Below are 25,323 nucleotides of genomic sequence, written 5' to 3'. Positions count from 1 at the left end.
CTTGTCAGGAACTTTTTGTTTGGCTACAAACACAAAATCACGGACCTAGCCGTTGTACCATTAAAAAAGGCTACATTTCTTGTATGACATCGGTCTGAAGGCTATTGCACAATTTTCTAAGTTATGCATAACAAATTAAGTGAAAACTAGCATAATACGTGCTAATGTTACGATAATATTCGACATTACAAATCAAATAACCAAAAGGTTATTTATCTCATATAATATAATATCCAGAGCATTTATTTTCCTAGTTAAGGCACTATGAGAGTTTTAATTTCGGATAAGGCTTGTGATAGATGAGTGGCTGTTGTTCGTTTAAGCTATCAGAGGGGATCTCTGCCGTGTTCCATCTTCCAGTGATTGCCCTGTTCCCAACTTCTAGTGATTTCTATTGTTTGGATATAGTATGTGGTTGTCCAATTTTGAACTGTGATAAGATTTGTGCATAACTGCAGATAGCTGAGGGAATTGACTAGATATCTCGTCAATTCCCATGGGGAATAATGGTCAAATCCAATAATGCATGTTTAGTTGGCAGGAAACAACCAGATACCGCAGAAATGCCTCAAGGATAGCACATGCAAATGAAATCGAAATGCCTGATACTGCACCGAAATACCATGTTATTAGAAAAAGTCTACTTAACGCCTTACCTTTTAGCCTTACCTTTTAGATGATAGTACTTCATCCCCTCACATTCAAAATCGTTTATTTAAAACATCAACTTTACAAAACCAAACAAATAACCACCTAAACAGTTTTAGTTAATTGTTTTGATGACATGACACTATTTTAAGTGGCACCAATTTTATAATTTTCGGTTTTATCATTTAGTAGTATCCAAAAATTTTATATACATATATTTTTTTAAAAAACCAGTAATTAAATATTATACTTGTTATAATTTTCTAAAAATTTTCGAGTAGCACCTTAATTATTAAAAATAAAAACTATATAAAAAAACTTAATATTTTTTCTCTGATTCACTTTTATCTTCTAAGGCTAAATTTTTTACGTGAGCCAAATAATACTTTTACTAATCTACTAAAACATTTCTTAATTTTATTAAGCAAGTGAAGTGTTCTTTCTTCTAATTATAAATTAAATCAAATTTACATTTATTTTTTTTGAAAAACTTATCAAACAATAATAAAATGATCTCTAACTTTTACAAAGATTTTCCCTTAGCTAAATGAACATACACAAATAATTTTTAGAATTTTCTGACAACTTTAACTCTAGACCTATAATTTACATAATTATTTCTGATACCTTTATATAGATCTAGATTTAAATTCTCAAAAAAATATGAGAATATTTATATATGTTAGTTTAGCTAAGAGATGGTCTATGTAAAAATTAGAGATTATTTTATTATTGTTTGTTAAGTGTTTCTATAAAAGCCAATATAAAATTAATGTAGTTAAAATTAATAGAAAGACCACTCGACCTGCTTAATAAAATCAACAAACATTTCAGTAGTTTAGTAATAATGTTATTTAGCTCTAGTGTAATTTTTTGGCTTAGAAGGTAATAAATAAACCCAGGACAAAAATATTAAGTTTTTATTTAGTTTTTTATTTTTAGTAATTAAGGTGATGCTCCTAAAATTTTAGGAAATTAGGGAAATTATAATTTATAATTATCGATCTTTGTGAAAAATAATTTCAATTTTGGATACTACTAGAATGTAGAATTAAAAAAGATAAAACCGGTATCGCTTAAATCAAAATCACGTCATCAAAGCAGTCAATTAAAACGGTCTAGTGGTTATTTGTCTGTTTTTATAAAGATGATCGGGTTAAACAACCAATTTTGAAGGTGATAAAGTGAACTACACCATCCTCTAAAGATCAGGGATTATATAGAGTTTTTCCTATTTTGTCATGTTTTTATTCGGTATTCGTGAGACCGTGACCATGAGTGTGCGTTGTGCCTATTTGTCCTTCTAGTGAGGCCCATGCGAACAAAAAAAAAGACACAAAAGAAGAAAGACTACCAAGTATGTGGCATCACAATCATGTAGGACCAGTTGAAGTGCGATTCTCTTGCTCAAATAACGGTGACATGGAAGGCTCATACAAACAAACAAAAAAGAGACAAGAAGATAGACTACCAAGTCAGCGACATCACAATTCACAATCATGTAGGGCCAATTGAAGTGCGGTTTTCTTGCTCAAATAGTGAAGTTGCTATGCTACTCTTGGTCTTGGTGCTACTCATCTTTCCGAGTTGCCATTCATTGACATGTAGTTCTCTGAATCGTGAACCTTATTTGCTATAGTGATGTATAGAACTCATTGTCACGCTAACAACGCCAATGTTAACAACTTTATCATACTAATGACGGCATGGGTGGCGTATAAGATCTTTCTTAAAATTCATATTGGATTTTACCTTGGGTAATCTTTAGACAAGATGACTTTTTAATCAATTACTCGTCGAGTTGTTTTTATCTCACTCTTGCTATATTTATTGTTTTCAGGTGTATGCTACTTTTCTTTTGGGAGACAGGTAGCAACACACTTTATATTAAACCATCTAAAGAATTTACGTTAATAATTCTACTATTTTTGTAATAATAATTGTTATGGTGGATATTAAGTTTAGCATGATGTTATAGCTTATTTACATTTGATATTGTCCATTTATATTAGTTATGCTTTTGTTATGTTCTATAAGTTATTTATATATTTGTACAATACCTGTACGCACGACGGCACACAAGAATAAATATTATACTTCATCTTAGCTAAAAGGTCTAGAAAGTATGAGTTACAAAGGAGCCCAACCTTTATCTTATAGCTCGTTCGGTCGCTCATTCTCTTCTAGCTAGTGGGGTAATACTACGTGGGAGCAGGGATAGTAATTTAACTCGTAAACCTGAAATCCAAAGGGTACATGACCCGACGGGTGTGGGTATGAGTGAAGATTTTGACCCGCTGGTGCAACCCGCACCCGACCCGAAGTTTTGCGGGTGTGAGTGCGGGTTTCTACCCGACCCGAAATTTGGTTCATTCTTTATTTCGCACAATATTGATTAAGATACAATAGTAATTAATTTGAATAAGTACCTTGGCTAATGATTCATTAAATGTTTTGTTGCTGCTCAATGTGAAAACGCTTAAAATCCATACATATAACTCAATTCCTTATAGATCAATTATTGTTTAAAATATACACTGAGTAAAAACTCGTGGGTGACCCAAAACCCGACGGGTTTGGATGCGGGTTTAGAATTGCACCCGCAGGTGCGATCACGAGTGGATTTAGGTATACTTCACAGGTGCAATCGCAGGCGGGTTTTTGCTCCACCCGACCCATTGCCATCTGTATGTGGGAGCACTGCACTGAGTGTTGCTTCCTATCGTGTTGGGCTTGGATGGGTTTTCATGGCCTATCTGTTGGGTAACAGCCCACTAATAAATACTTGGGTGTTTTTTATGGCCTATCTTAAGGGTACTGTCCCACTAGTAGGAGAGAAGAATAGACCTACATGTTTCACACGTAACGTAGTACGACTGTCAAAACTAGTGTTTTATAGTAGTAGAGATAGAGATTGTGATGCTCTCGATATGCTTAACTTACAAATGAGATGTTGTTAAAATTTTATATGTTTTCCTATTTTCTATAAGTGGATTCTTCTCTCTTTTTCTTTCTTCTTATTTTTTTGTTTTTACTTCATTTTTATAAATTCAAATCAATTTCAATTTCAATTTAAATGTAACAATAAAAAAACCCAACATGTAGTGCAAGGTAACATTTTATATTAGTCACTTTACTTTTTTCAAGAAAATATTTCTAAGTAGACAATTCATAAGAGAATAATTCCCTCAAATAAATAATTATAAACCCTTTGTATTTAATTCTGAAATTAAAATATGTTATTACAGGTCCCATCCCCATCACAGTCCATTTGCAAACCAGCACTACATTAAAACGACGCACATTCGACGGCCACTTAACCTCCGACGGCTTCCTACGCCACCGTCGGACATAAGGTTATGTTCGACGGCCTCTGGTGGCCCTCGGAAATAGTGTCTGACGACTGTCAGATAAGACGTCGGACATAAGCTTACGTGTGACGGTCGGATTGATAGCCGTCGGACATAAGACTATGTCCGACGGCTTATCTGATAGCCATCGGACATAAGTTATTTTAACGCGCGAGCCAGACACTGCCGTTTCATTTCCATCCGCTCCATCTTCTCTGTCGCGCTGCCGTCCGCCTTGCTGCTTACTCCGCCGCCGCCGCCGCGCACTGTGCTCTGTCGCCGCGCTGCTGCACCCGCTGCCGTCAACTGCCACCGCCCTACCCGTGCCCACCGCCCAGGCGCCCACCACCGCCGCCCCGGCACCTGTCCCGACGCCGGTGGCCCCGACTCGTCCCCCGCCCAGCCCACACCGACCACCGTCCCGCCGTCAAGCCGCTAAGTGAGTATTTTTAATTTTATCAATGTATATATTGTTTCCTAGTTGTCTTTTTTCAGTATTAAAATTTTTGTATGTTTAATATTGTTTAGCTTGTTATGTCCGATGGCCGGAATTTGATTATGTAATAAATTTAATTTGTTTTAGTTTACTTAGTGGTGTTTAGATAATTTAAACTTTTAATTTCCGAGGGTTTTTATTATGCCCTCGGAAATAAGGTTATTTTATATAATTTGGCACTCGTGACAATGTTATTTCGTATATATTATATGTTATTTTGTATATATTATTGTGGTAGTTTATTAGTTGAACTCGTGACACTGTTTTAGTTTACTTAGTCATAGTTTATTAGTTGAACTACATAATTTACTTATCCTTTCCTATAGATATAGGGGGTGATTTACTTAACTAATCAAGTAAACGTAATCAAGTTACCTCATGGAGGAGGATCGTCGATGGATGTATGAAGGTTGGAAGAAAAGAGGTGCTCTATCAAGTGAGTGAGTTGCCGAGACTGACGCATTTCTCGACCATGCTTTTGCTCGGTCAGAGATTGGAATCGATGTTAGATGCCCTTGTAGCAAGTGTCAGAACATTTATTTCTTTGATAGGAGGACTATGTCGATAGATCTTTATAAGAGCGGTTATATGCCAGGCTATGAGGTGTGGGTGCACCACAGTGAGGACCCACCTCCTCGTACTGTATCGGAAGTTCAGTCACATGAAGAGGGGAACTAAGATAGGATGGAAGAGATGCTTGACGATGTACGCCATGAGCTTCTACCCATCGATTCGGAGAACCCTGGTCAACCCACCGAATATGAGGATCCACCTATGCCTGAGGTTTAGAAGTTCTTCGAGCTCCTTAAAGCTGCCGAAGAGCCGTTGCATGAGCACACGAAAGTGACCGTCCTTGTATTTGTGACTCGACTTATGGCTATTAAGTCTAAGTATGCATTCTCAAACAACTGCTACAAGGAGCTTCTGAACTTGATCAGTGATGTACTTTCGGAGAATCACAAGATGCCAAAGGACATGTATCAGTCCAAAAAGTTGCTCTTTGGTCTCGGTATGGACTACGAAAAAATCGATGTCTGTGACAATAACTGTAGCGCAGGAGGACAAGCCCATAGACGGTGAGAGTATTTGATTTGGATTTCAAATTTATCCTCATATGCTTGCGATTGAACTGAGTCCATGATTAACTCTACTAAGTGCATGGTTCACTCTTGTAGGTTAGGTATTTTTTATTCTACGATTGATTCCAGGGACCTGAGACGCCGTAGACGACAGTCCACATCCTCGTCTTCGCAGTCGTCACGTTCTCGATCATTCGCCAAAGAGATAGAGATTGCAGTGTTGCGTCAGCAGGCAGAGTATCATCAATCAGTTTTGAGGGAACAAATGGAGTACCAGAGACAGCAAGCTGAGTACCATAAGAAGAAGGACGAGTATTATTCAAACCTCCAGGCCCATAATTAAGCTCTTCTATCGGTAAGTTGAAGTAACATTTTGTTCGTAACAACAAAAAACACATGATGTGTACCTTATTTTCTCAACAATGGCTTGTATATAATTTGTAGCAACTGGCACAACAAGTGGGCGTCCCGATGCCGACATATGGGATGCCGCCTCCGAACTTTGCACCGCCGATGCCAATGTTGTCGCCTCCACCTCCGCCTCCGTCACAATTCCCTATGGCATGTACACATATACGTGTGTGACATGTTCATAGATGCCTTATGTGTTAAAATGAAAACTTAGTGGTTAATATTTCATGTGTGTGTTATAGGGATTTCAGACACCACCCGCTTCAGTTGCCGCACCTGGAGATGGGTCTGGTCAAGACGACACATCGCATTCTTGGGTGAACAACCTTTTCAACACCCAGAGTCCAGCCGGAGGAAGTGGCTATAACTCGAACCAACCAGGTGATGGATATGAGTGATAGTTCATCAAATGTGTTTGATTTGGAACTATGTCACTGTTCATGTCAAAGACTATGTGTCGAACTATGTCAGTTTTTAATTTGGAACTATATGTTGATGTAAAAGACTTGTTGCAACTATTTGGGACTATATGTTTGTGAATGTGAGGTGATGTTAAATTTGTGAATAATGTGAATACTTATGTGAATATGTGGTTGTATATGAAATCTGTGTACATGTATATGCAATCTGTGATTTTTTCTGTAAATGTCAGAAATTTATAAAAACAGGAATTTTTTGCAATTGCTAAAATTCGTTATGTCCGACGGCTTAAGTTAGGCCGTCGGACATAAGGTCCTATGGGCCCCGCTAGCGGCCGTTAAAACAGTTGACGAGGATAATCGCCGACGGCCTGACGTGGTCGTCGGAGATAGCTTATGTTTGATGGCCGCTGTAAAAAATAACGCTATTTTCGACCTATTACGTCTGAGGGCTGGGTACCGTCGGAGATAAGACTTTGACCGTCGAAAATTCTCCATTTTACCGTTGTGCAGAAAAAGACAAACGCAAAAGAAAGACTACCAAGTCAGAGGCATCACAATTATGTGGAATAGTCATATGTGCGATTTTTTGTTTCTCAAATACAGGGAAAATGCTCAGGCTGTGGGTGACTCACGATTATGTGATTCGTGAACCTTCTTGCTGCCATGCCGATGTCTGATTCTTCCTTGAGAGTTTTAACCGTGTTGTTTGTGTTGGCAGCTCTTGTTTTAGATGTAGAGGGGCGACATCATCGTCATGTCTGTCCTCATTTCTCCTGCGATGGTTTAAGCAATATATCGTATCCATTTCGTCGGCAAGGTGATCCATCTGGGTGCGGTGTCCAATCGTATGAGCTGGTTTGCACGGATACAGATGCTACAATTCGCATCGGCAGTGGAACATACAAGGTGCTTAGCATCAACTCCACATATTCTTACTTCTGGGTCATTGATGCCAACCTGGACATCCAGAGCAGTTGCCCACTTCCACGGTGGGATTACCATGCTCGTTGGATCAATCTCAACTCACATCGTTTGTGGATTGAGTTGAGCCATTATTCTTTCTATTCTTTTTATATGGATTCGGGGCAGTGGGCTATCTTTGTGAATTGTTCTCAGCCAATAGAGAACAATGATACTGATAAATATCATTATGAGCCGGTGTCTTGCTTGAGCAATTCTTCTTTCATCTACTTGGCAACTGGCTACTGGTATGATGACTATGTTTCTGCTGGGGATTTGGAGCCTTCAAGCGGTTACCTAGCCAAGACTCCTTTGGGTGGTCCAGGCATGACGGTGCCCTCGAATACAAGTTATCCAGATGTTGTTAAGTTCATGAGGAGTGGATTTGCCCTTCGATTTCCCTTTTCATATGGTGATAACATCAGAGAATGTCTCGCAAAGGATATGCGGTGAGTATCTATCTGATCATCTAAAAAGTGTTGGTTGCATTCCCTATGTAATTCTTTTATATGCTACGGCATGCCATGGTTTTGCAGTACTTTCCATAAAGAACCAAGAAATAGTATAGGCATCAGGCAACAGATCTTGGACATTCTTACGTTCGAGACATTATGGTTTTGTTTTATTGAACAACTTGGATCAACTAATAATCGTGTCAAATCTGTTCTCATCAACATCATCGTCAGAATAATACCATATGTTCTGTGGGGTCTAAAATCTGCACATGGTACTCACTCTAGATAGCATTTTTTTGTATAAACATTGTGTGTGGCTTCTGAAATTATTATTTTTATTCTTCGTAACTACAAACTTTGTTTTTTACAGTTATTTGCAGGTTTGTATTGATGCCGCTAGCAGTATTTGTCTTCCTAGCCTATAAATACTAGAAAACACGGATAACAATAGATACAGTTGAGAAGTTCCTGCGAATGCAGCATATGCTCGTTCCGATGAGATATGCATACACAAACATCATTGCTATCACCGGCCATTTCAGAGACAAGCTCGGACAAGGAGGCTACGGTTCTGTATACAAGGGGGTGCTACTGCCAGGTGAAATTCATGTTGCTGTCAAGATGCTAGGCAACTCCAATTGTAACGGAGACGAGTTCATCAGTGAGGTAGCCACAATTGGAAAGATCCACCATGTCAATGTTGTGCGCCTCATTGGGTTTTGCTCCGAGGAAAATATCAGGGCACTTATCTATGAGTTCATGGCCCGTGGATCTCTCGATAAGTACATCTTCTCGTCGGAGAAGACATTCTCATGGGACAAACTCAACGAGATCGTTCTAGGCATTCCTAGAGGTCTTAACTACCTGCATCACAGGTGTGATATGCAGATAGTACACTTTGACATCAAGCCACACAACATCCTTCTTGATAGCAGCTTTGTTCCAAAAGTTGCTGATTTTGGGCTAGCCAAACTGTTCCCAAAAGATGACAATTTCGTGCCACTGAGCGCTATGCGGGGAACGATTGGCTATATAGCTCGAGAGATGGTATCTCGAAGCTTTGGTGTCATATCTAGCAAATCCGATGTGTACAGCTTCAGGATGCTACTATTGGAGATGACGGGCGGGCGAAGAAACGCAGATCCTCATGCAGGAAGCTCCAGTCAAGCATACTACCCATCCTTGGTGTACAAGCAGCTGAGCCAGGGTGATGCGAATAGGATTAGTGAAGGTGTTGATATGCACGAGTTAGAGAAGAAGCTATGTATCATTGGGCTTTGGTGCATCCAGATGAAGCCGCAAGATCGGCCGACGATGAGCGAGGTCATAGAGATGCTTGAAGCTGGTGTCGATGGCATCCAAATGCCTCCAAGGCCATACTTTTGTGATGAAGAGGGTGACAGTTCTTACTCTACAATCTCTGAGCTCGATACAATAGAAGAGTAGTAGTGGTAGTAAAATGCACTTGTGTCTGTGCTCGTAATGTATCAGACTATTAAGATTGCAAGGTTGCCATAAGCTAAGGTACTGATTGTATACTTTTATTGAGAGTGTGATAATGTGATATCATATAAAATACCTCCATGAAGTTTTTTACAAAGAACTCCTCAAGAATATTGTGTTTGCCTACAAGCAGAGGATGAGAGTCCCAGCCGTTGTATCTTCCAAAGGGCTACAGTTCCTATATACGAATCTGTGCGAAGGCTTAGTGTACAATTTCTATGTTATGCATAATAAACTAAGTAAACTAATATATTGCTTGTGCTAACACTGCAATAGTATTTGGCAATACAAATCAAATAACCAAAACGATCATTTATATTAGCTAAATGCAAACAAACATATTATCTACAAGTTTGATATGATTGAGATAAGATTCAAGTTTGATGAGAGTGCATGTACTAGCTCGTGAAGCATTGCCATTTTTTCATTTTTACATTAAAAAATATTCAAAAGATCAAAACTATACCCTATAACTGAAAAATTGCAGAAATGGTTCTGTCATCCTGTCAATGGGTGGTAGGACCAATTGTAAACATTTTTGAATATTTTCTGACCAGGGTCCATGGGGACCTATCACCCCTTAGGGCTTTGTTTGGATACTCTAGTATTGACCCCAATCCATGTGTGTTGAGGTGGATTGAGGTGTAAATTAGTTTAAGTCACACTCCAATCCACCACAATACATATGGATTGACCTTAATACTAGAGTATCCAAACTAGGCCTAGAGGGGCGGGATAGACGCTTGTCGCCTAGTGAGGGGCGACAACCCCCCTTCCCCCTATAATCTAGTTTGCACTTATTAAATAGGGTGTCTGGTGTGTTATATATGAAAAACTTTCGCATGTGGATTGGCTAGCGAGGGAAGGTGCAAGGCATGATGTCACAAGATTTTGTATGTCTAGTTTGTGGGCATTGCAAAATCTAAGTGTAAACCAAAAAAATGTGCCGAGGAGGGATCAAACCTAGCTACGACAACTTGCCATACACCTCCCCGAGCTAATCAATCTGCTTGTGTCAATTTTTCATATCGAATATATCAAAAAACCATATTTGATATGGGTAAACTGTAGTATAAAGGAATGGCGGCCTACTGCCCCTCCACTAGGCACAAGCCCCTAGGGACCCTAATGCAAAAAAGTTCAAAAATATTTATAATTAGGTAACTGTCATCATTGGTGTGGCGACAGACACCCATTTGTTTGCTTACAAAATACACATGTATCTATGAACTGAATACAATAGAAGTGCAGTAGCAAAATACACATGTGTCTATGTGTGTATGAGACTACTAAGATTGTAAGGTTGTCATAAGCTAAGGTACTGGTTGTATACTTTTATTGAGAGTGTGATAACGTGATGTCATATAAAATACTGCTCAGGAACATTTTTTACCAAAAACTACTCAGGAACATTTTGTTTGGCTACAAAGACAAAATCACGAACCCAGTCGTTGTACTCTTGAAAAGGGCTACATTTCTTGTATGACATTGGTCTGAAGGCTATTGCACAATTTTCTAAGTTATGCATAACAAATTAAGTGAAAACTAGCATAATACTTGTGCTAACGTTCCGATAATATTGTCAAAAGCTAAGGTACTTGTTGTATACTTTTATTGAGAGTGCGGTAATGTGTTTTCATATACAATACCTCCATGAACCTTTTTTTATCAAAAACTCCAAAAGAAATTTTGTTTTCCTACAAACATAGGATCACAATCTCAGCCGTTGTAGTCAGCTATTGCACAATTTTATAAGTTATGCATAACAAATTAAGTGAACTAGCATATTACTCGCGCTAGCACTAAGATAATATTTGACAATACAAATTAAATAACCAAAAGGTTATTCATCTCATATAATATAACGCCCATGCTAAAGACCGCTCATATAGAACACGATATTCATTAGAAGGCATTAGTACTAGTTGTTGTAGAATCGATATTGATTCAGGCGTCAATACCGATTTTAATGGACACGTCCTCGTGGAGGGCAATAGTATAGATTGGTGTCTCAAATCGATGCAAAAGGGTTCTATCTGAGTTGGTTAGGTGGTCTGAGTGACACTCAGGTCCTAAGTTTGACTTCCTATGGAAGAAAAATTTAGGCTGGGGTTAAAAAATCTATTCTATCATTATTCTTGTGTATTCAACTGATGTCATTATTCTTGTTTATCTTCACTATAGAATTTGCATTTCCTACACACACTGCCTATATCATTGAAGGTTGAGGATCGTAACTCAAAGTAGTTGGATTTAGAGTTATTTTAACAAGAACATCCATTTTTCATGAGCTCAATGTTAAACCCTTTTTCGTTTTATATGTTTTCATTGGAATCGTGCTAAGATGAATAGTCGTAAAGTAGAGGATAGGTTGAATCATGAACTAGCACTTAGAAAAGAAATAAGAAGATACATCTAACTAGCTCTTAGGGATACTGTCACACCCTTCCAGATGCACATCATATGTGCGCCATGATCAAATTTTACACATGTAAAGACTTACTGTATAGTAGCCAATGTCACAAGCTTTATTACTTAACAAAAATGACTTACAAAAAAACTAGTATAAAATAAATCAAACTAAGATAACTATCTCCAAAGGTGCGGTTGACTGGGAGACGATGGCGTAGATCTCATCGAACTCATCGTAGTAGTCTTCCTTCGGTGATACCTGTTCTTGAGAGTGTGATAATATGTTATCATATAAAACACCTCCATCAACCTTTTTTACCAAAAACTCCACAAGAACATTTTGTTTTCCTACAAGAAGAGGATCATGGTGCTGGCCGTTCTATTCTTAAAAAGGGCCGCACTTTTTGTATGCACATCGATCCAAAGGCTATTGCACAATTTTCTAAGCTATGCATAATAATATACTAGCAAAGTGTCTATACGTTGCTATTTATACTTAAGTAACAGAGATATATGTGTTGTGTTGGTTAGGTGGGTGTTAATATAGGTTTAGAGCCAACAATCATGGTTTTAATCTCTGTTTGCGTGTAATTTTAGTTTTTTATCATTCAAATATTGTTAATCATGACTGGTGTTTTATATAGTAGAGAAGTGAATTAACATATTACCCACGCTAATAGTACGATAATATTCGACAATACAAATTAAATGACCAAAAGGTTATTCATCTCATATAATATAATGGCCATGTTAACGACCGCTACTAGAGAACGCGACATTCGTCCTAGCCATTTTATTCTTCCAAATGGCTACACTTCTTGTATATGCATCCGTGCGAAGGCTTAGTGTATAATTTTCTATGTTATGCATAATAAACTAACTAATATATTGCATGTTCTAATGCTGCAACAATATTTAACTATACAAATCAAAATAACCAAAATGTTGTTCTTGTTCATCTCATATAATATAATACCCATGCTAACGAATATGATGACACTTGATAGTGCAAATCAAATAACCATTGGCGGATTCAGGAATGGACCAAAGGAGAGGCTACTAAGATAAAGCTATTTTTAGCCTGAATTAAATGACATAATCGATATTTAATTTGACAAAACAACAATGTATAATTCAAATCTTGAAGAAACATGTAGACCAAATAAGTTGATACGAAATCTATAAATACAGAGCTCGATACATACCATTTATGAGTTGCGGTTGCGAGGCAAATTTATATTTCGACAAACTTTTTTGTCTTAATGATTCATAAATATATCATGCTCAATATAGTGTAGCATGCTATTATTCATCTACTCATCATCTATTTTGTTTCTTCTTTCGATCTTGACCCTTAATGATCTTCATAGGACAGAAAACATATAGCAGAGGGCAGCGATGGTCTGTAGTCAGCCAACCATGGTGCTAGTGGCTTGACGGCGGGCGGCTGATACCTAATAGTGGGCAATCTGACTGACTAGCCATTGTCGCCTGCCAGTATGGAGCCTAGTGTTGGGGCGAAGGAGAACACGCTACCCTTCGCTCTACGCCTTTGTCTCTTCATCACTCAGATGAAGGCTGCATCCACGACACGCCGGAACAAGCCAAGGGCATGACCCGGACAGAGACCGGTGCGACCCCCTTCGCTCCGGTGTCATAGACGAAGGCCCCACATGATGTCGACGGGCTTCCCGCGTCCACACCGCCGGGGAAGGCCCATGTGTGATTCGGCCCATGATGATGGGCCCCGCGAGTTCAGGTCTGATTAGGCCGTGTCTGTAATAGAGTTTACTTTAATGACTGTCTGTAACCTCCCCTCATGGGAATATTCTAGGGATAAACCGAGTACTCGAGGGTATAAACGTCTTTGACAGGGACAGGCGACCCCTTGAGTACCTATAAATACCCCCGTACAGTGCCCTCACACGGGGGATTAACGAGGCTTTTGGCATTCCTTGTCAAACTTTGCAAACACTCTTTCTACTTTCCTGTTGGATCAACTAGCCTAGGAGAACTAGTTCCAACATTTGGCGCCCACCATTCGTGCTACGAAAAACAACCCGCGATGGCTCCCAAGCGAGCTAGTTCGAAGGCTGCCCCATCCATCGACGAAGCGGCGAAGGCAGCGCTACTGGCGGAGAAAAAAGGCAAGGCCCTCACAGACAACACCCCCTAACAGGCCTTCGAAGATGACGCTGTCAGCAAACGACAGTGCCAAGACCATCCCACCCCCGAAGGCACCGCACGCACCTGCAGCTCCGAAGGTGCACCGCAAGCACCACCACCAGGCTTCGCTCCACCAGAGGGCGAAGATACAATAGAAGACAGAGAATTCATCGGCATCTCAGCCGAAGACCAGCTAAAGTTGCGGGCCCTGCGCATCAAGAACCACAACCTCCAAAAGCAAAAAGAAATCCTCGAGGCCAAGCGTCAACGTGTCACCATGTAAGCCAAGATGCGTCAGATGATACAAGATGAGGAGCAGAGAGCTCGGGAGCTAGAGCAAGAGATCGCGCTCATGTAGGGCGAGGGCCAGTACAATCTACAGCGTGGACCGCTTGCACCGCTAGCGCCTCTCTAGCAGTGCGTCCAAGCCGGAGACCCATTCATACCACAGCGTGGCCCCTTCATTCCACCCACCGTAGCTTTTCAGGGGATCAACTACCTCGACGAGCGAAGCCCCTTGGCTCCGCAACTCCAAGCATCGCCTTGGCCCACCAACTTCAGGGCTGGCACCTACCCCAAATACAACGGCAGTACCGACCCAACACAATACATCATGAGCTACCATGTTGTCGTCGCATCGTCCGGAGGGGACGATGCCACAATGGCCAAATCTTTCATCATCGCGCTCGAAGGCCCGGCCTTGACTTGGTACACCAGGTTACCGCCACTGTCCATTGACTCCTAGAAAGGACTTCGCGACAAGTTCCTGCTCAACTTTCAAGGGTACCGACCTGACATCGATGCCCTGGCCGAGTTATCCCTCTACAAGCAGTAAGAGAAGGAAACCCTTCGCGAGTACTACAGAAAATTCCTGGCGCTCAAGTCGCAACTGCCATCAGTTGACGACCACATCGCGATCCATTACGCCATCAGCGGTCTTCGGGTCGGCGTCCTATACAGCCATTGCATCAGGGACCCACCCAAAAATCTACAGGAGCTATATTGTCACACCCGGTTTTAAGGGACAAAGCCAGGTGCATCTCATACATGCGCCAAGAAGACAACATATATAATAACAGAGTGTATAGAGATAAATGTCACAATAACATCAGAGTATTTATTATATAGCGGAAGTCTTATTACAAAATAAAAGATAAATATAAAACGAACTAAGGATCATCCTTGGCGCAAGAGTCAACTGGGGAAACGCCACCTAGATCAGATCAAACTCCTCGCTTTGTGGCTCCTCCTGAACCACCTATTCTTCTCCTGTGGGGGGGGTGTGAGACAGCAAGGGTGAGCTCACACATGATCATAGCTCAACAAGTTGTGGGGAACCAGTGGGCATGAACTCACCAAAGGTGGGAGTTCGTGTGATGTGTAAGGCTAATCAACAACAGGGGTTAAAGCTGAGCATTGCTTTTAAGTAGTTGGTCAAAATTTTATTAGCAGTTACTAAATGTAAGTAAATACCAAACCTTAAATAAAGTAATAGAACAAAATTAATAATAATCCCATGCAATGCAAATGACAAATTGAATTTAAGTTCCATAAATTAATCATGCGAGAGTCCTGAGCTGCTCATGACCGCGAGCACGGCTAGTATACCAGTTTTACAATCTGCAGAGGTTGTACCTTGTACCCACAAGTCATGTTACCCATCTGCCAAGGGTCGTGACTCCCATACACCTCTAGCAAGGAAGCGAGGCAGGGCAACACTATGAGGCCTTTACAAAGTTCTACTAGCTTCCGAAAACCCGCTACAGTTTATGGGAAGAGCACTTGCAAGAATCCCCCGTCTGACCGCCATCGCAGCAAAATCAACCCGAGAACCTCCTTGCATGCAACCCCCCTACTGCCCTTGCCCCTTTCGGGTAAGGTAGTCTTCCACTAGCTTTCGTAATTAGTCAGCCAATGGCGTCCCATTAAACCCTTGTGGTGGCACGTGTTTCTCAAGTTAAGCTCCATATTCCAATTAACATTAATGATCTTGACATGAACATAAATAGAATAACAAAATAACTGGAACATGGATATAACAAAATATTATCCCAAAACCATGTAAAGCAATAGCAAAACTACCCAAGTGATTCAGGGATAACAAGGTAAAGAGATAAACAATCTAGGGTGACCTATCGAGTCCCATCAAAATTAAGCCTATGCATGGTAAATGATTATAAAGAACATTATTGGGTAACAAAAGTGGTCAAGGGCACAACTTGCCTTCAATGAGCTCCTGCTCAACAACTTCTATCTGCTGGTCACCAGGATACTCAGTCACAGGCTCTTCTACTCGCCACAATACAAACAAGCACAATATATAGAGAAAATTAACACCACACCAAATATGTAAACAAAATACATGATAATAATCTACACATTAAAATAAAATCCTAGGAACAGAAATCATAATTTTTGGAGTTATAGATTTTAACATATGAATTTCCAAAGGTTTTATGTGTTTAAATTAGGATTAACTGAAGAATAAATTTTTTTACTGTTGTCATGTCAAAACAGAGACTCTAAGTGATAGAGAATATTATTACAAAATTTTAGAAACTGGAATGGAGTAATTTGGAGTGAAAATGAATTTTCTATGAATTTAGCAAGTTCATGCAATTAATTTAATACAAAAATTCGTTTTCTAATTGAGTTTATGAATATTATTCACTGTCTGGACCTCGCATCAATTTCCAGATAATCCAGGGGTCTTGGGGTAACATTTCTAAGACACAGGAAATAGTTCCTGTTGACCGCGGGTTAGTTTCCAACTTCCAGGAGGGCTCTTTAACAAAATGGCCAGGCGAAAGGGTACTCTCAGATCTCGACCGCCCGATCTCACACCGACGTTCCAGATTAGATCACAATATAAACAAATCGGCATGCGTCGCCGACCACAGGATCGCGATCCTACGGCGCATATTTAATTTTACCTAGAGCCACCCGATCCATCCGATCGGATATCAACGGCTAACGCAAATCCGACCGAAGCGTTATTCGCCTTCTAATCTGAGCCGTCCGAAGGGAAACGAACGGCAGCTAGGTCATCCTCAACCCCAGGCTGCCGAACAGCGGCAGCGCGATTTCACCCACGGCGGCCGAACGCCGGCGACATCGCCCCGGGCGCGCGGATGATCTAAACCCTAAGTAATCCTTACAACACGAAGATATGACTACGGCGAACACGAAGGAGGTGAAGATTACCGAGAATCGGGCGTGCAGACGAGTTGTTCACGTGTCGGGGCGGCTCGGCGGTGTTCTTCTACTCCGAAGAACAATTCCGTCAATGACCGAGGCTTTTCGGGCCCCAATCCGCAACAGACGTGATTCACGGGCCTAGGCGAATCACCCAAGCCACCAGTTGACCCCGGAACGGTGGCGTAGGGCCAAGTCAGCGGCGGCGGCGAAGTCGTCGCGCCCTGAGCCCCCACGGCGATGCAACGGTGCTGCTGGTTGTGTTTCGAGGGGAAATAGAGAAAGGGGAAGCTGCGGCATGATTCATTTTATGCGCAGGGGTTGGTCAGCAACGGAGTCCGAGATCTCCGGCGAGCACCGCCACGGTCGGGATTTCGGTTGAGAGCAGAGAACTGACAGTTGTGGCCCACGTGACAGTGACACCAAGATGAGGGGGAGACCGCGCAGAGGCTGCCTGACCGGGCCCGCATGCTAGGTGTGCGCGCGCGTTGTGGTAGAATTTGGGTCGCGTGGAGAGATTGCGAGAGGTTGATGGGCCAAAATGCGCGAAGTCGGCCCAATGCGATAGCTTTCTCTTTTCTTTTAATTTTTATTTTCTGTTCTTATTATTCATAAATATTTTGAATTCAAATTTGAATTTGAATCTTCTTATGAGCTCCACCTTTGAGTCAGGTGTCACATTAAAACTCTAGTATAGAAATAATATTTTATTTATTTATTTTATATTATTTTTACTCACATAAAGTTTTCTTTCTTTCTTTTTCTAGGGTTTCTTTTAGATTGTCCAATTCTACTTTGGACTTTATTCCAATTCTTGTAACATCATTTTTATTTTGTCATAAAATGCGCACAAAATAAAATCCAGCATGATGCACAATTTATTAGTATATCTTTTCATTAATTATTTGTTTTTGAATATGGTGTTCACATGTGATGATGCATAAAGGTCAAACTCACATAAGGAGAAATTGTTTCTCTATTTATATTATTTCTAACAAATTACAAATTGGGTATTACAAATCCTACCCCCCCCCCCCCTTAGGAAGATCTAGGGAAAAGATGGGGGAAATCTATGCGAAGCTCTTCTTCCCTCTCCCAAGTAGCTTCATCTTCTCCGTGGTGACTCCATTGCACTTTGCACATCTTTATCACTTATTTCTTGTAACTCGAGTCAAGGTGTCAAGAATCTTGATAGGATACTCCGTGTAAGTCAAATCACCCTGAACACTGAGCTCTTCCATTGGTAATTGTTCCTCAGGGACACGGAGACACTTCTTAAGTTGTGACACATGAAACACATTATGCACATCAGATAGATTATCAGGTAGCTCGAGTTGGTTTGCCATCTCCCCAACTCGCCTAAAGATCAAGAATGGTCCAATGTAGCGAGGGGATAATTTGCCCTTAACTTTGAATCTCCTCATTCCACGAAGTGGTGACACCTTGAGGTACACATAATCTCCTTCCTCAAATTCCAGTGGTCTTCTTCTATTATCAGCATAGCTCTTTTGCCTGGTCTGAGCTACCCTCAAATTCTCTCGAATTATACATACTTGTTCTTCTGCTTCTTGAATCAGTTCAGGTCCAAAGAACTGTCTTTCTCCAGTCTGATCCCAATATAGAGGAGTCCTGCACTTTCTCCCATATAAAGCTTCAAAAGGTGACATCTTCAGACTGGCCTGGTAACTATTATTATATGAGAACTCAGCATATGGTAGACTCTTATCCCAACTTCCTCCATGCTGAAGGGCACAAGCTCTCAACATATCTTCCAATACTTGATTATTCCTTTCAGTCTGTCCATCAGTCTGAGAGTGGTAAGATGTACTAAAGTTCAACTTTGTATCCATATTCTCATGAAAGCTTCTCCAAAATCTTGAGGTAAACTATGAACCTCGATCAGACACGATTTTCTTTGGTACTCCATGTAAACACACAATCCGAGCCAAATATAACTCTACTAGCTGAGAACCTTTATAAGTAGTCTTGACCGGAATGAAATGAGCCACTTTAGTCAATCTATCCACAATCACCCATATAGCATCATATCCTTTCTGGGTGCGAGCAATCCAGTAATAAAATCCATACCAATCTCTTCCCACTTCCACTCGGGTATCTTTAGTGGGTGCAGTAGTCCAGCTGGCCTCTAGTGTTCAGCCTTAACTCTTTGACACACATCGCACATAGCCACATGTGCAGCCACATCTCTCTTCAATCCATACCACTAGTATTTCTGCTTCAAATCCTGATACATCTTGGTACTACCAGGATGAATAGAATAATCCGAGTCATGGGCCTCTTTTAAAATAGTCTCTCGAAGGCTTTCAATATCAGGAACACATATCCTGTCCTTGAACCATATGGTGCCTTGCTCATCTTTCGTGAATTCCGGACCTCGACCTTCAGTAATCAGATCCTTAATCTCTTGTATTTTAGCATCACCAATCTGTCCTTTGCAGATTTCTTGCTCCAAAGTAGGTTCCACATCAATAGTAACTCCTTCAGTGTGAGCAACTATCCCCAGGTTAAGTCTCCTGAAATCCTCAACCATCTCATCAGGTAGCTGGGCAACAATAGCGGAATGAACGTGCTCCTTTCGACTCAAGGCATCTGCAACCAAATTCGCCTTGCTCGGGTGATAGTGAATCTCCAAATCATAATCTTTGATAAGCTCCAACCAACGGCGTTGCCTAAGGTTGAGATCCTTCTGAGTGAATATATACTTCAAACTCTTATGATCCGTGTATACTTGACACTTGGTTCCCATAATATAATGTCTCCAAATCTTAAGCGCATGCACAACGGCTGCCAGTTCTAAGTCATGAGTGGGGTAGTTCAATTCATGTTTCCGCAACTGACGAGACGCGTAGGCGATCACATGTCCTTCTTGCATGAGCACACATCCCAAGCCTTGGCCACGTATCACAATAAATATCAAATCCCTTCTGTAAATCTGGCATAACCAACACTGGTGGTGACATTAATCTCTTCTTTAATTGATCAAAGCTGTCTTGGCACTTCTCGTCCCACTTGAACTCTCTTCCCTTCTCTAGAAGCGAGGTCATAGGCTTGGCAGTCTTAGAAAATCCTTCAATAAATCTCCGGTAATATCCTGCAAGTCCCAAGAAACTCCGGACCTCAGTAACTGTAGTGGGTACGCTCCATTCCATAATCTCCTTGACCTTAGTAGGATCTACTGATATTCTGCCATTAGAAATGATATGTCCAAGGAATGGCACCTCACCAATCCAAACTCGCACTTGCTAAACTTGGCGTAGAGTTGATTATCTCATATCTTATGTAGCACCAATCTCAGATGTTCCTCATGATCACTATTACTCTTGGAATAAATAAGTATATCGTCGATGAATACTACGACGAATCTGTCCAAATACTCAATAAACACCTTATTCATCAAATTCATAAAATAAGCTGGTGCATTAGTTAATCCAAACGACATAACAGTGAACTCATATAATCCATATCGTGTCGAGAAAGCTGTCTTGGGAATATCCGATGGCCTAATCCTCATCTGATCGTATCCCGATCAGAGATCAATCTTCGAAAATACCCTTGCACCTCTCATCTGATCAAATAAATCCTCAATACAGGGTAACAAATACTTGTTCTTCACAGTAACATCATTAAGGGATCTATAATCCACACACATCCTTTGTGATCCATCCTTCTTCTGTACAAACAGAACCGGCGCTCCCCAAGGTGAGGAACTCGGACGAATGTACCCAGCCTCTTGTAATTCTGTTAACTGCTTCTTTAGTTCCTTTAACTCTTCTACGGACATCCTGTATGGTCGTTTAGAAATAGGGGCAGTCCCAGGTAAGAGATCAATAACAAACTGAACTTCCATTTCTGGTGGCATCCTTGGTAACTCCTCTGGAAAGACATCCGGAAAATCCCTAACCACACGGATGTTGTCACCAACAAACTCCTCAGCTATAAAGTACATTGCACGTTTGGAAGAGGTGGTTACTGCAATTTGAACTTGAAATCTTTCTCCTTTAGGGCTGGTGAGTTCTACAGTACCCCTACCACATGCTATAATGGCCTTTGCCTTTATTAACCATGACATACCAAGGATCAGATCTATACTGCTTGCCTCTAATATTATAGTAGTAGCTCCAAATTCTCTACCCATAATTGTTAATGTCAATCTACGTGTCATTTGATTTGCCTCAACAGACCCTTTAGGTGTAATTACTATCATTGGTTTTCTCATATTTAGCAGGGGTATCTCATTTGTGTTGGCATATCGAGCAGACATGAATGAATGTGTAGCACCAGAATCAAATAATATGGTTGCAGGAATGGCATTAACGTAAAACATACCAAGTACGATGTCAGCACCATCCGGAGTAGCATCAACGCTGACTTGATTAACCCTGGCAATAGAGTATCCCTTGCCAGATCCTAGAGTCTGCTGCTTATTCTGAACTGGAGTAGTAGCAATCCTCTATGGGCAAACATTTGCATAATGTCCAATCTTCCCACACTTGTAGCAAGTAGTGCCTGCACTCTGTCCTGAGAATTTCGTCGGGGTACCAGTGGGGGTAGCCTGACGAGGCGGTGGAGTCCTCTGAGGTGATTGCTGAATTGGGCGCTGGCCTCCGCCAGTGCGAACTGGTGTGCCCTGGGGTGAACTATAGTGAGGACGAACGCTGCTGCTTCCTTGTCCTTGGGATATAGCCTTCCTCTTCAAATCTCCCAGCTGAACATGCTTGTGTTCAATAGCTAGGGCCTTGTCAAGCAGCCTTTGAAATGATGGAAAGGTATGTGCCACTAGAGCATACTGCAGGGGTCCATTAAGTCCTTCAATAAAATGCTCTTGCTTCCTCTCATCCTCAGCAACTTCATCTAGAGCGTATCTGGATAGCTGGATAAACTTGTCACGGTACTCGCTGACTGACATGCTTCCCTGCTTCAGCGATTGGAATTCCTTCTTCTTAATCTTCATCAGTTCAGCTGGTATATGATGGTTCCTGAACTGCGTAGTGAACTCCGCCCATGTGATAGTATCAGTAGCATCGTGGGCAGCAGTGTATGAATCCCACCAATCAACAGTAGGACTTGTCAGACGTTCAGAAGCATATAAAACCTTCTCCCGGTCTGTGCACTGAGCAATGTTCAACATCTTCTCTATGGAATTCAGCCAATCATCTGCGTCCAATGGATCAGGAGAACTAGCAAATGTAGGTGGCTTATGGCTCATGAACTCCCGGTGCTTGTCTCGAGGTGGAACTGGTGGTGGTGGTGGAGGAGACAGTGGTGCTTGTTGCTGTTGCTGCTGTTGTTGCTGTTGCTGCTGCACCCTCCTTTCCTGGCGTGTCTCTTCTACTTCTTGGCGCAGCTCTCGACGTATATCCTCCCGCTCTTAGCGCATCTCCTGGCGTTCCTGCTGCATCTGAGCACGCATATCTGCCATAGTGTCCGCCATTTGTTGCATCATCTTCATCTGAGCTGCAACAAGTGGGTCAACTCCTGCTGGTGGAGGCGGTGGTGGAGGGTCCATCTCTGCTGGTTGTGGCTGGGGTTGTCTAAATATCCTTCAAGTGTGTCGATTGGGAGGTAAATCAATTCCACCACCCTTCTTGGTATTGATCATCTGAGTTAGAAATATATGGTAAGAGAGAATAGTAGACAAGACAGGTAGTTACGAATCATGTTACTTTGGGGGATTTATTAGCTAATCAGATTAATGTTTTACCTACTAAAGCTAACTCAATATCTTATGGTGGTACATGCTAAGATGTCCATTTATAATATCTCAATCAATCAAAGAAGCAAATCAGACATTTATCATCAGAACAATCAACCAACATTTTTAAATAAAGAAAATAGTTTAATTTTGTCTTAGGCCTCCTATCTCTTAAGAATGTCATAGAGGTAGGATTCCAAGGTGTGAAATCCATCTTGTCTTAGAGTAGAAAAGATAAGAGTAATCAGAGTTTGACAGCAAAAGGTGAGACAGGATCAAGATAAGGTAAGTATGGAATGAATCAGAGTAAGGTAAGTAGATAAGGGTTTTGTCCATTTCTATCTAGGTTTCGTCCTACAGTCAACATTCCCTTTGATACCACTTCTATCACACCCGGTTTTAAGGGACAAAGTCGGGTGCATCTCATACATGCGCCAAGAAGATAAGATATATAATAACAGAGTGTATAGAGATAAATGTCACAATAACATCAGAGTATTTATTACATAGTGGAAGTCTTATTACAAAATAAAAGATAAATATAAAACGAACTAAGGATCATCCTTGGCGCAAGAGTCAACTGGGGAAACGCTACCTAGATCAGATCAAACTCCTCGCTTTGTGGCTCCTCCTGAACAACATATTCTTCTCCTGTGGGGGGTGTGAGACAGCAAGGGTGAGCTCACACATGATCATAGCTCAACAAGTTGTGGGGAACCAGTGGGCATGAACTCACCAAAGGCGGGAGTTCATGTGATGTGTAAGGCTAATCAACAACAGGGGTTAAAGCTGAGCATTTCTTTTAAGTAGTTGGTCAAAATTTTATTAGTAGTTACTAAATGTAAGTAAATACCGAACCTTAAATAAAGTAATAGAACAAAATTAATAATAATCCCATGTAATGCAAATGACAAATTGAATTTAAGTTCCATAAATTAATCATGCGAGAGTCCTGAGCTGCTCATGACCACGAGCACGACTAGTATACCATTTTTACACTCTGCAGAGGTTGTACCCTGTACCCACAAGTCATGTTACCCATCTGCCAAGGGGTCGCGACTCCCATACACCTCTACCAAGGAAGCGAGGCAGGGCAACACTACGAGGCCTTTACAAAGTTCCACTAGCTTCCGAAAACCCGCTACAGTATGGGAAGAGCACTTGCTAGAATCCCCCGTCTGACCGCCATCGCATCAAAATCAACCCGAGAACCTCCTTGCATGCAACCCCCCTACTGCCCTTGCCCCTTTCGGGTAAGGTAGTCTTCCACTAGCTTTCCTAATTAGTCAGCCAAGGGCGTCCCATTAAACCCTTGTGGTGGCACGTGTTTCTCAAGTTAAGCTCCATGTTCCAATTAACATTAATGATCTTGACATGAACATAAATAGAATAACAAAATAACTGGAACATGGATATAACAAAATATTATCCCAAAACCATGTAAAGCAATAGCAAAACTACCAAAGTGATTCAGGGATAACAAGGCAAAGAGATAAACAATCTAGGGTGACCTATCGGGTCCCATCAAAATTAAGCCTATGCTTGGTAAATGATTAGAAAGAACATTATTGGCTAACAAAAGTGGTCAAGGGCACAACTTGCCTTCAGTGAGCTCCTGCTCAGCTACTTCTATCTGCTGGTTCGGTTAAGAGCAGAGAACTGACAGTCGTGGCCCACGTGACAGTGACACCGGGACGAGGGGGAGACCGCGCAGAGGCTGCCTGACTAGGCCCGCATGCCAGGTGTGTGCGCGCGCGGTGTGGTAGAATTTGTGCCGTGTGGAGAGATTGCGTGAGGTTGATGGGCCAAAATGCGCGAAGTCGGCCCAATGCGACAGCTTTCTCTTTTCTTTTAATTTTTATTTTCTGTTCTTATTATTCATAAATATTTTGAATTCAAATTTGAATTTGAATCTGCTTATGAGCTCCACCTTTGAGTAAGGTGTCACATTAAAACTCTAGTATAGAAATAATATTTTATTTATTTATTTTATATTATTTTTACTCACATAAAATTTTCTTTCTTTCTTTTTCTAGGGTTTCTTTTAGATTGTCCAATTCTACTTTGGACTTTATTCCAATTCTTGTAACATCATTTTTATTTTGTCATAAAATGCACACAAAATAAAATCCAGCATGATGCACAATTTAATAGTATATCTTTTCATTAATTATTTGTTTTTGAATATGGTGTTCACATGTGATGATGCATAAAGGTCAAACTCACATAAGGAGAAATTGTTTCTCTATTTATATTATTTCTAACAAATTACAAATTGGGTATTACAAATCCTACCCCCCTTAAAGAGAATCTCGTCCTCGAGATTTAGGAAGATCTAGGGAAAAGATGGGGGAAATCTATGCGAAGCTCTTCTTCTCTCTCCCAAGTAGCTTCATCTTCTCCGTGGTGACTCCATTGCACTTTGCACATCTTTATCACTTATTTCTTGTAACTCAATTCAAGGTGTCAAGAATCTTGATAGGATACTCCGTGTAAGGTCAAATCACCCTGAA

The 25,323-nt window shown here is 40.9% G+C and overlaps 1 protein-coding gene across 1 annotated transcript; it reads left to right on the top strand.

Annotated features, from left to right (window-relative positions):
- Window positions 1–7,907: 7,907 nt before the first annotated feature.
- Window positions 7,908–9,456, top strand: LOC103636737 (rust resistance kinase Lr10-like). Its single transcript, XM_035961595.1, has 2 exons — window positions 7,908–8,093; window positions 8,192–9,456. Exon 2 carries the CDS (start codon window positions 8,296–8,298, stop codon window positions 9,265–9,267), a length of 972 nt encoding a protein of 323 aa, XP_035817488.1. The 5' UTR covers window positions 7,908–8,093; window positions 8,192–8,295; the 3' UTR covers window positions 9,268–9,456.
- Window positions 9,457–25,323: the final 15,867 nt, after the last annotated feature.

The sequence above is a fragment of the Zea mays genome, chromosome 8 (assembly GCF_902167145.1).
Source record: "Zea mays cultivar B73 chromosome 8, Zm-B73-REFERENCE-NAM-5.0, whole genome shotgun sequence".
Lineage (NCBI taxonomy): Eukaryota > Viridiplantae > Streptophyta > Magnoliopsida > Poales > Poaceae > Zea > Zea mays.
This window is presented reverse-complemented; position numbering and strand designations above follow the sequence as displayed.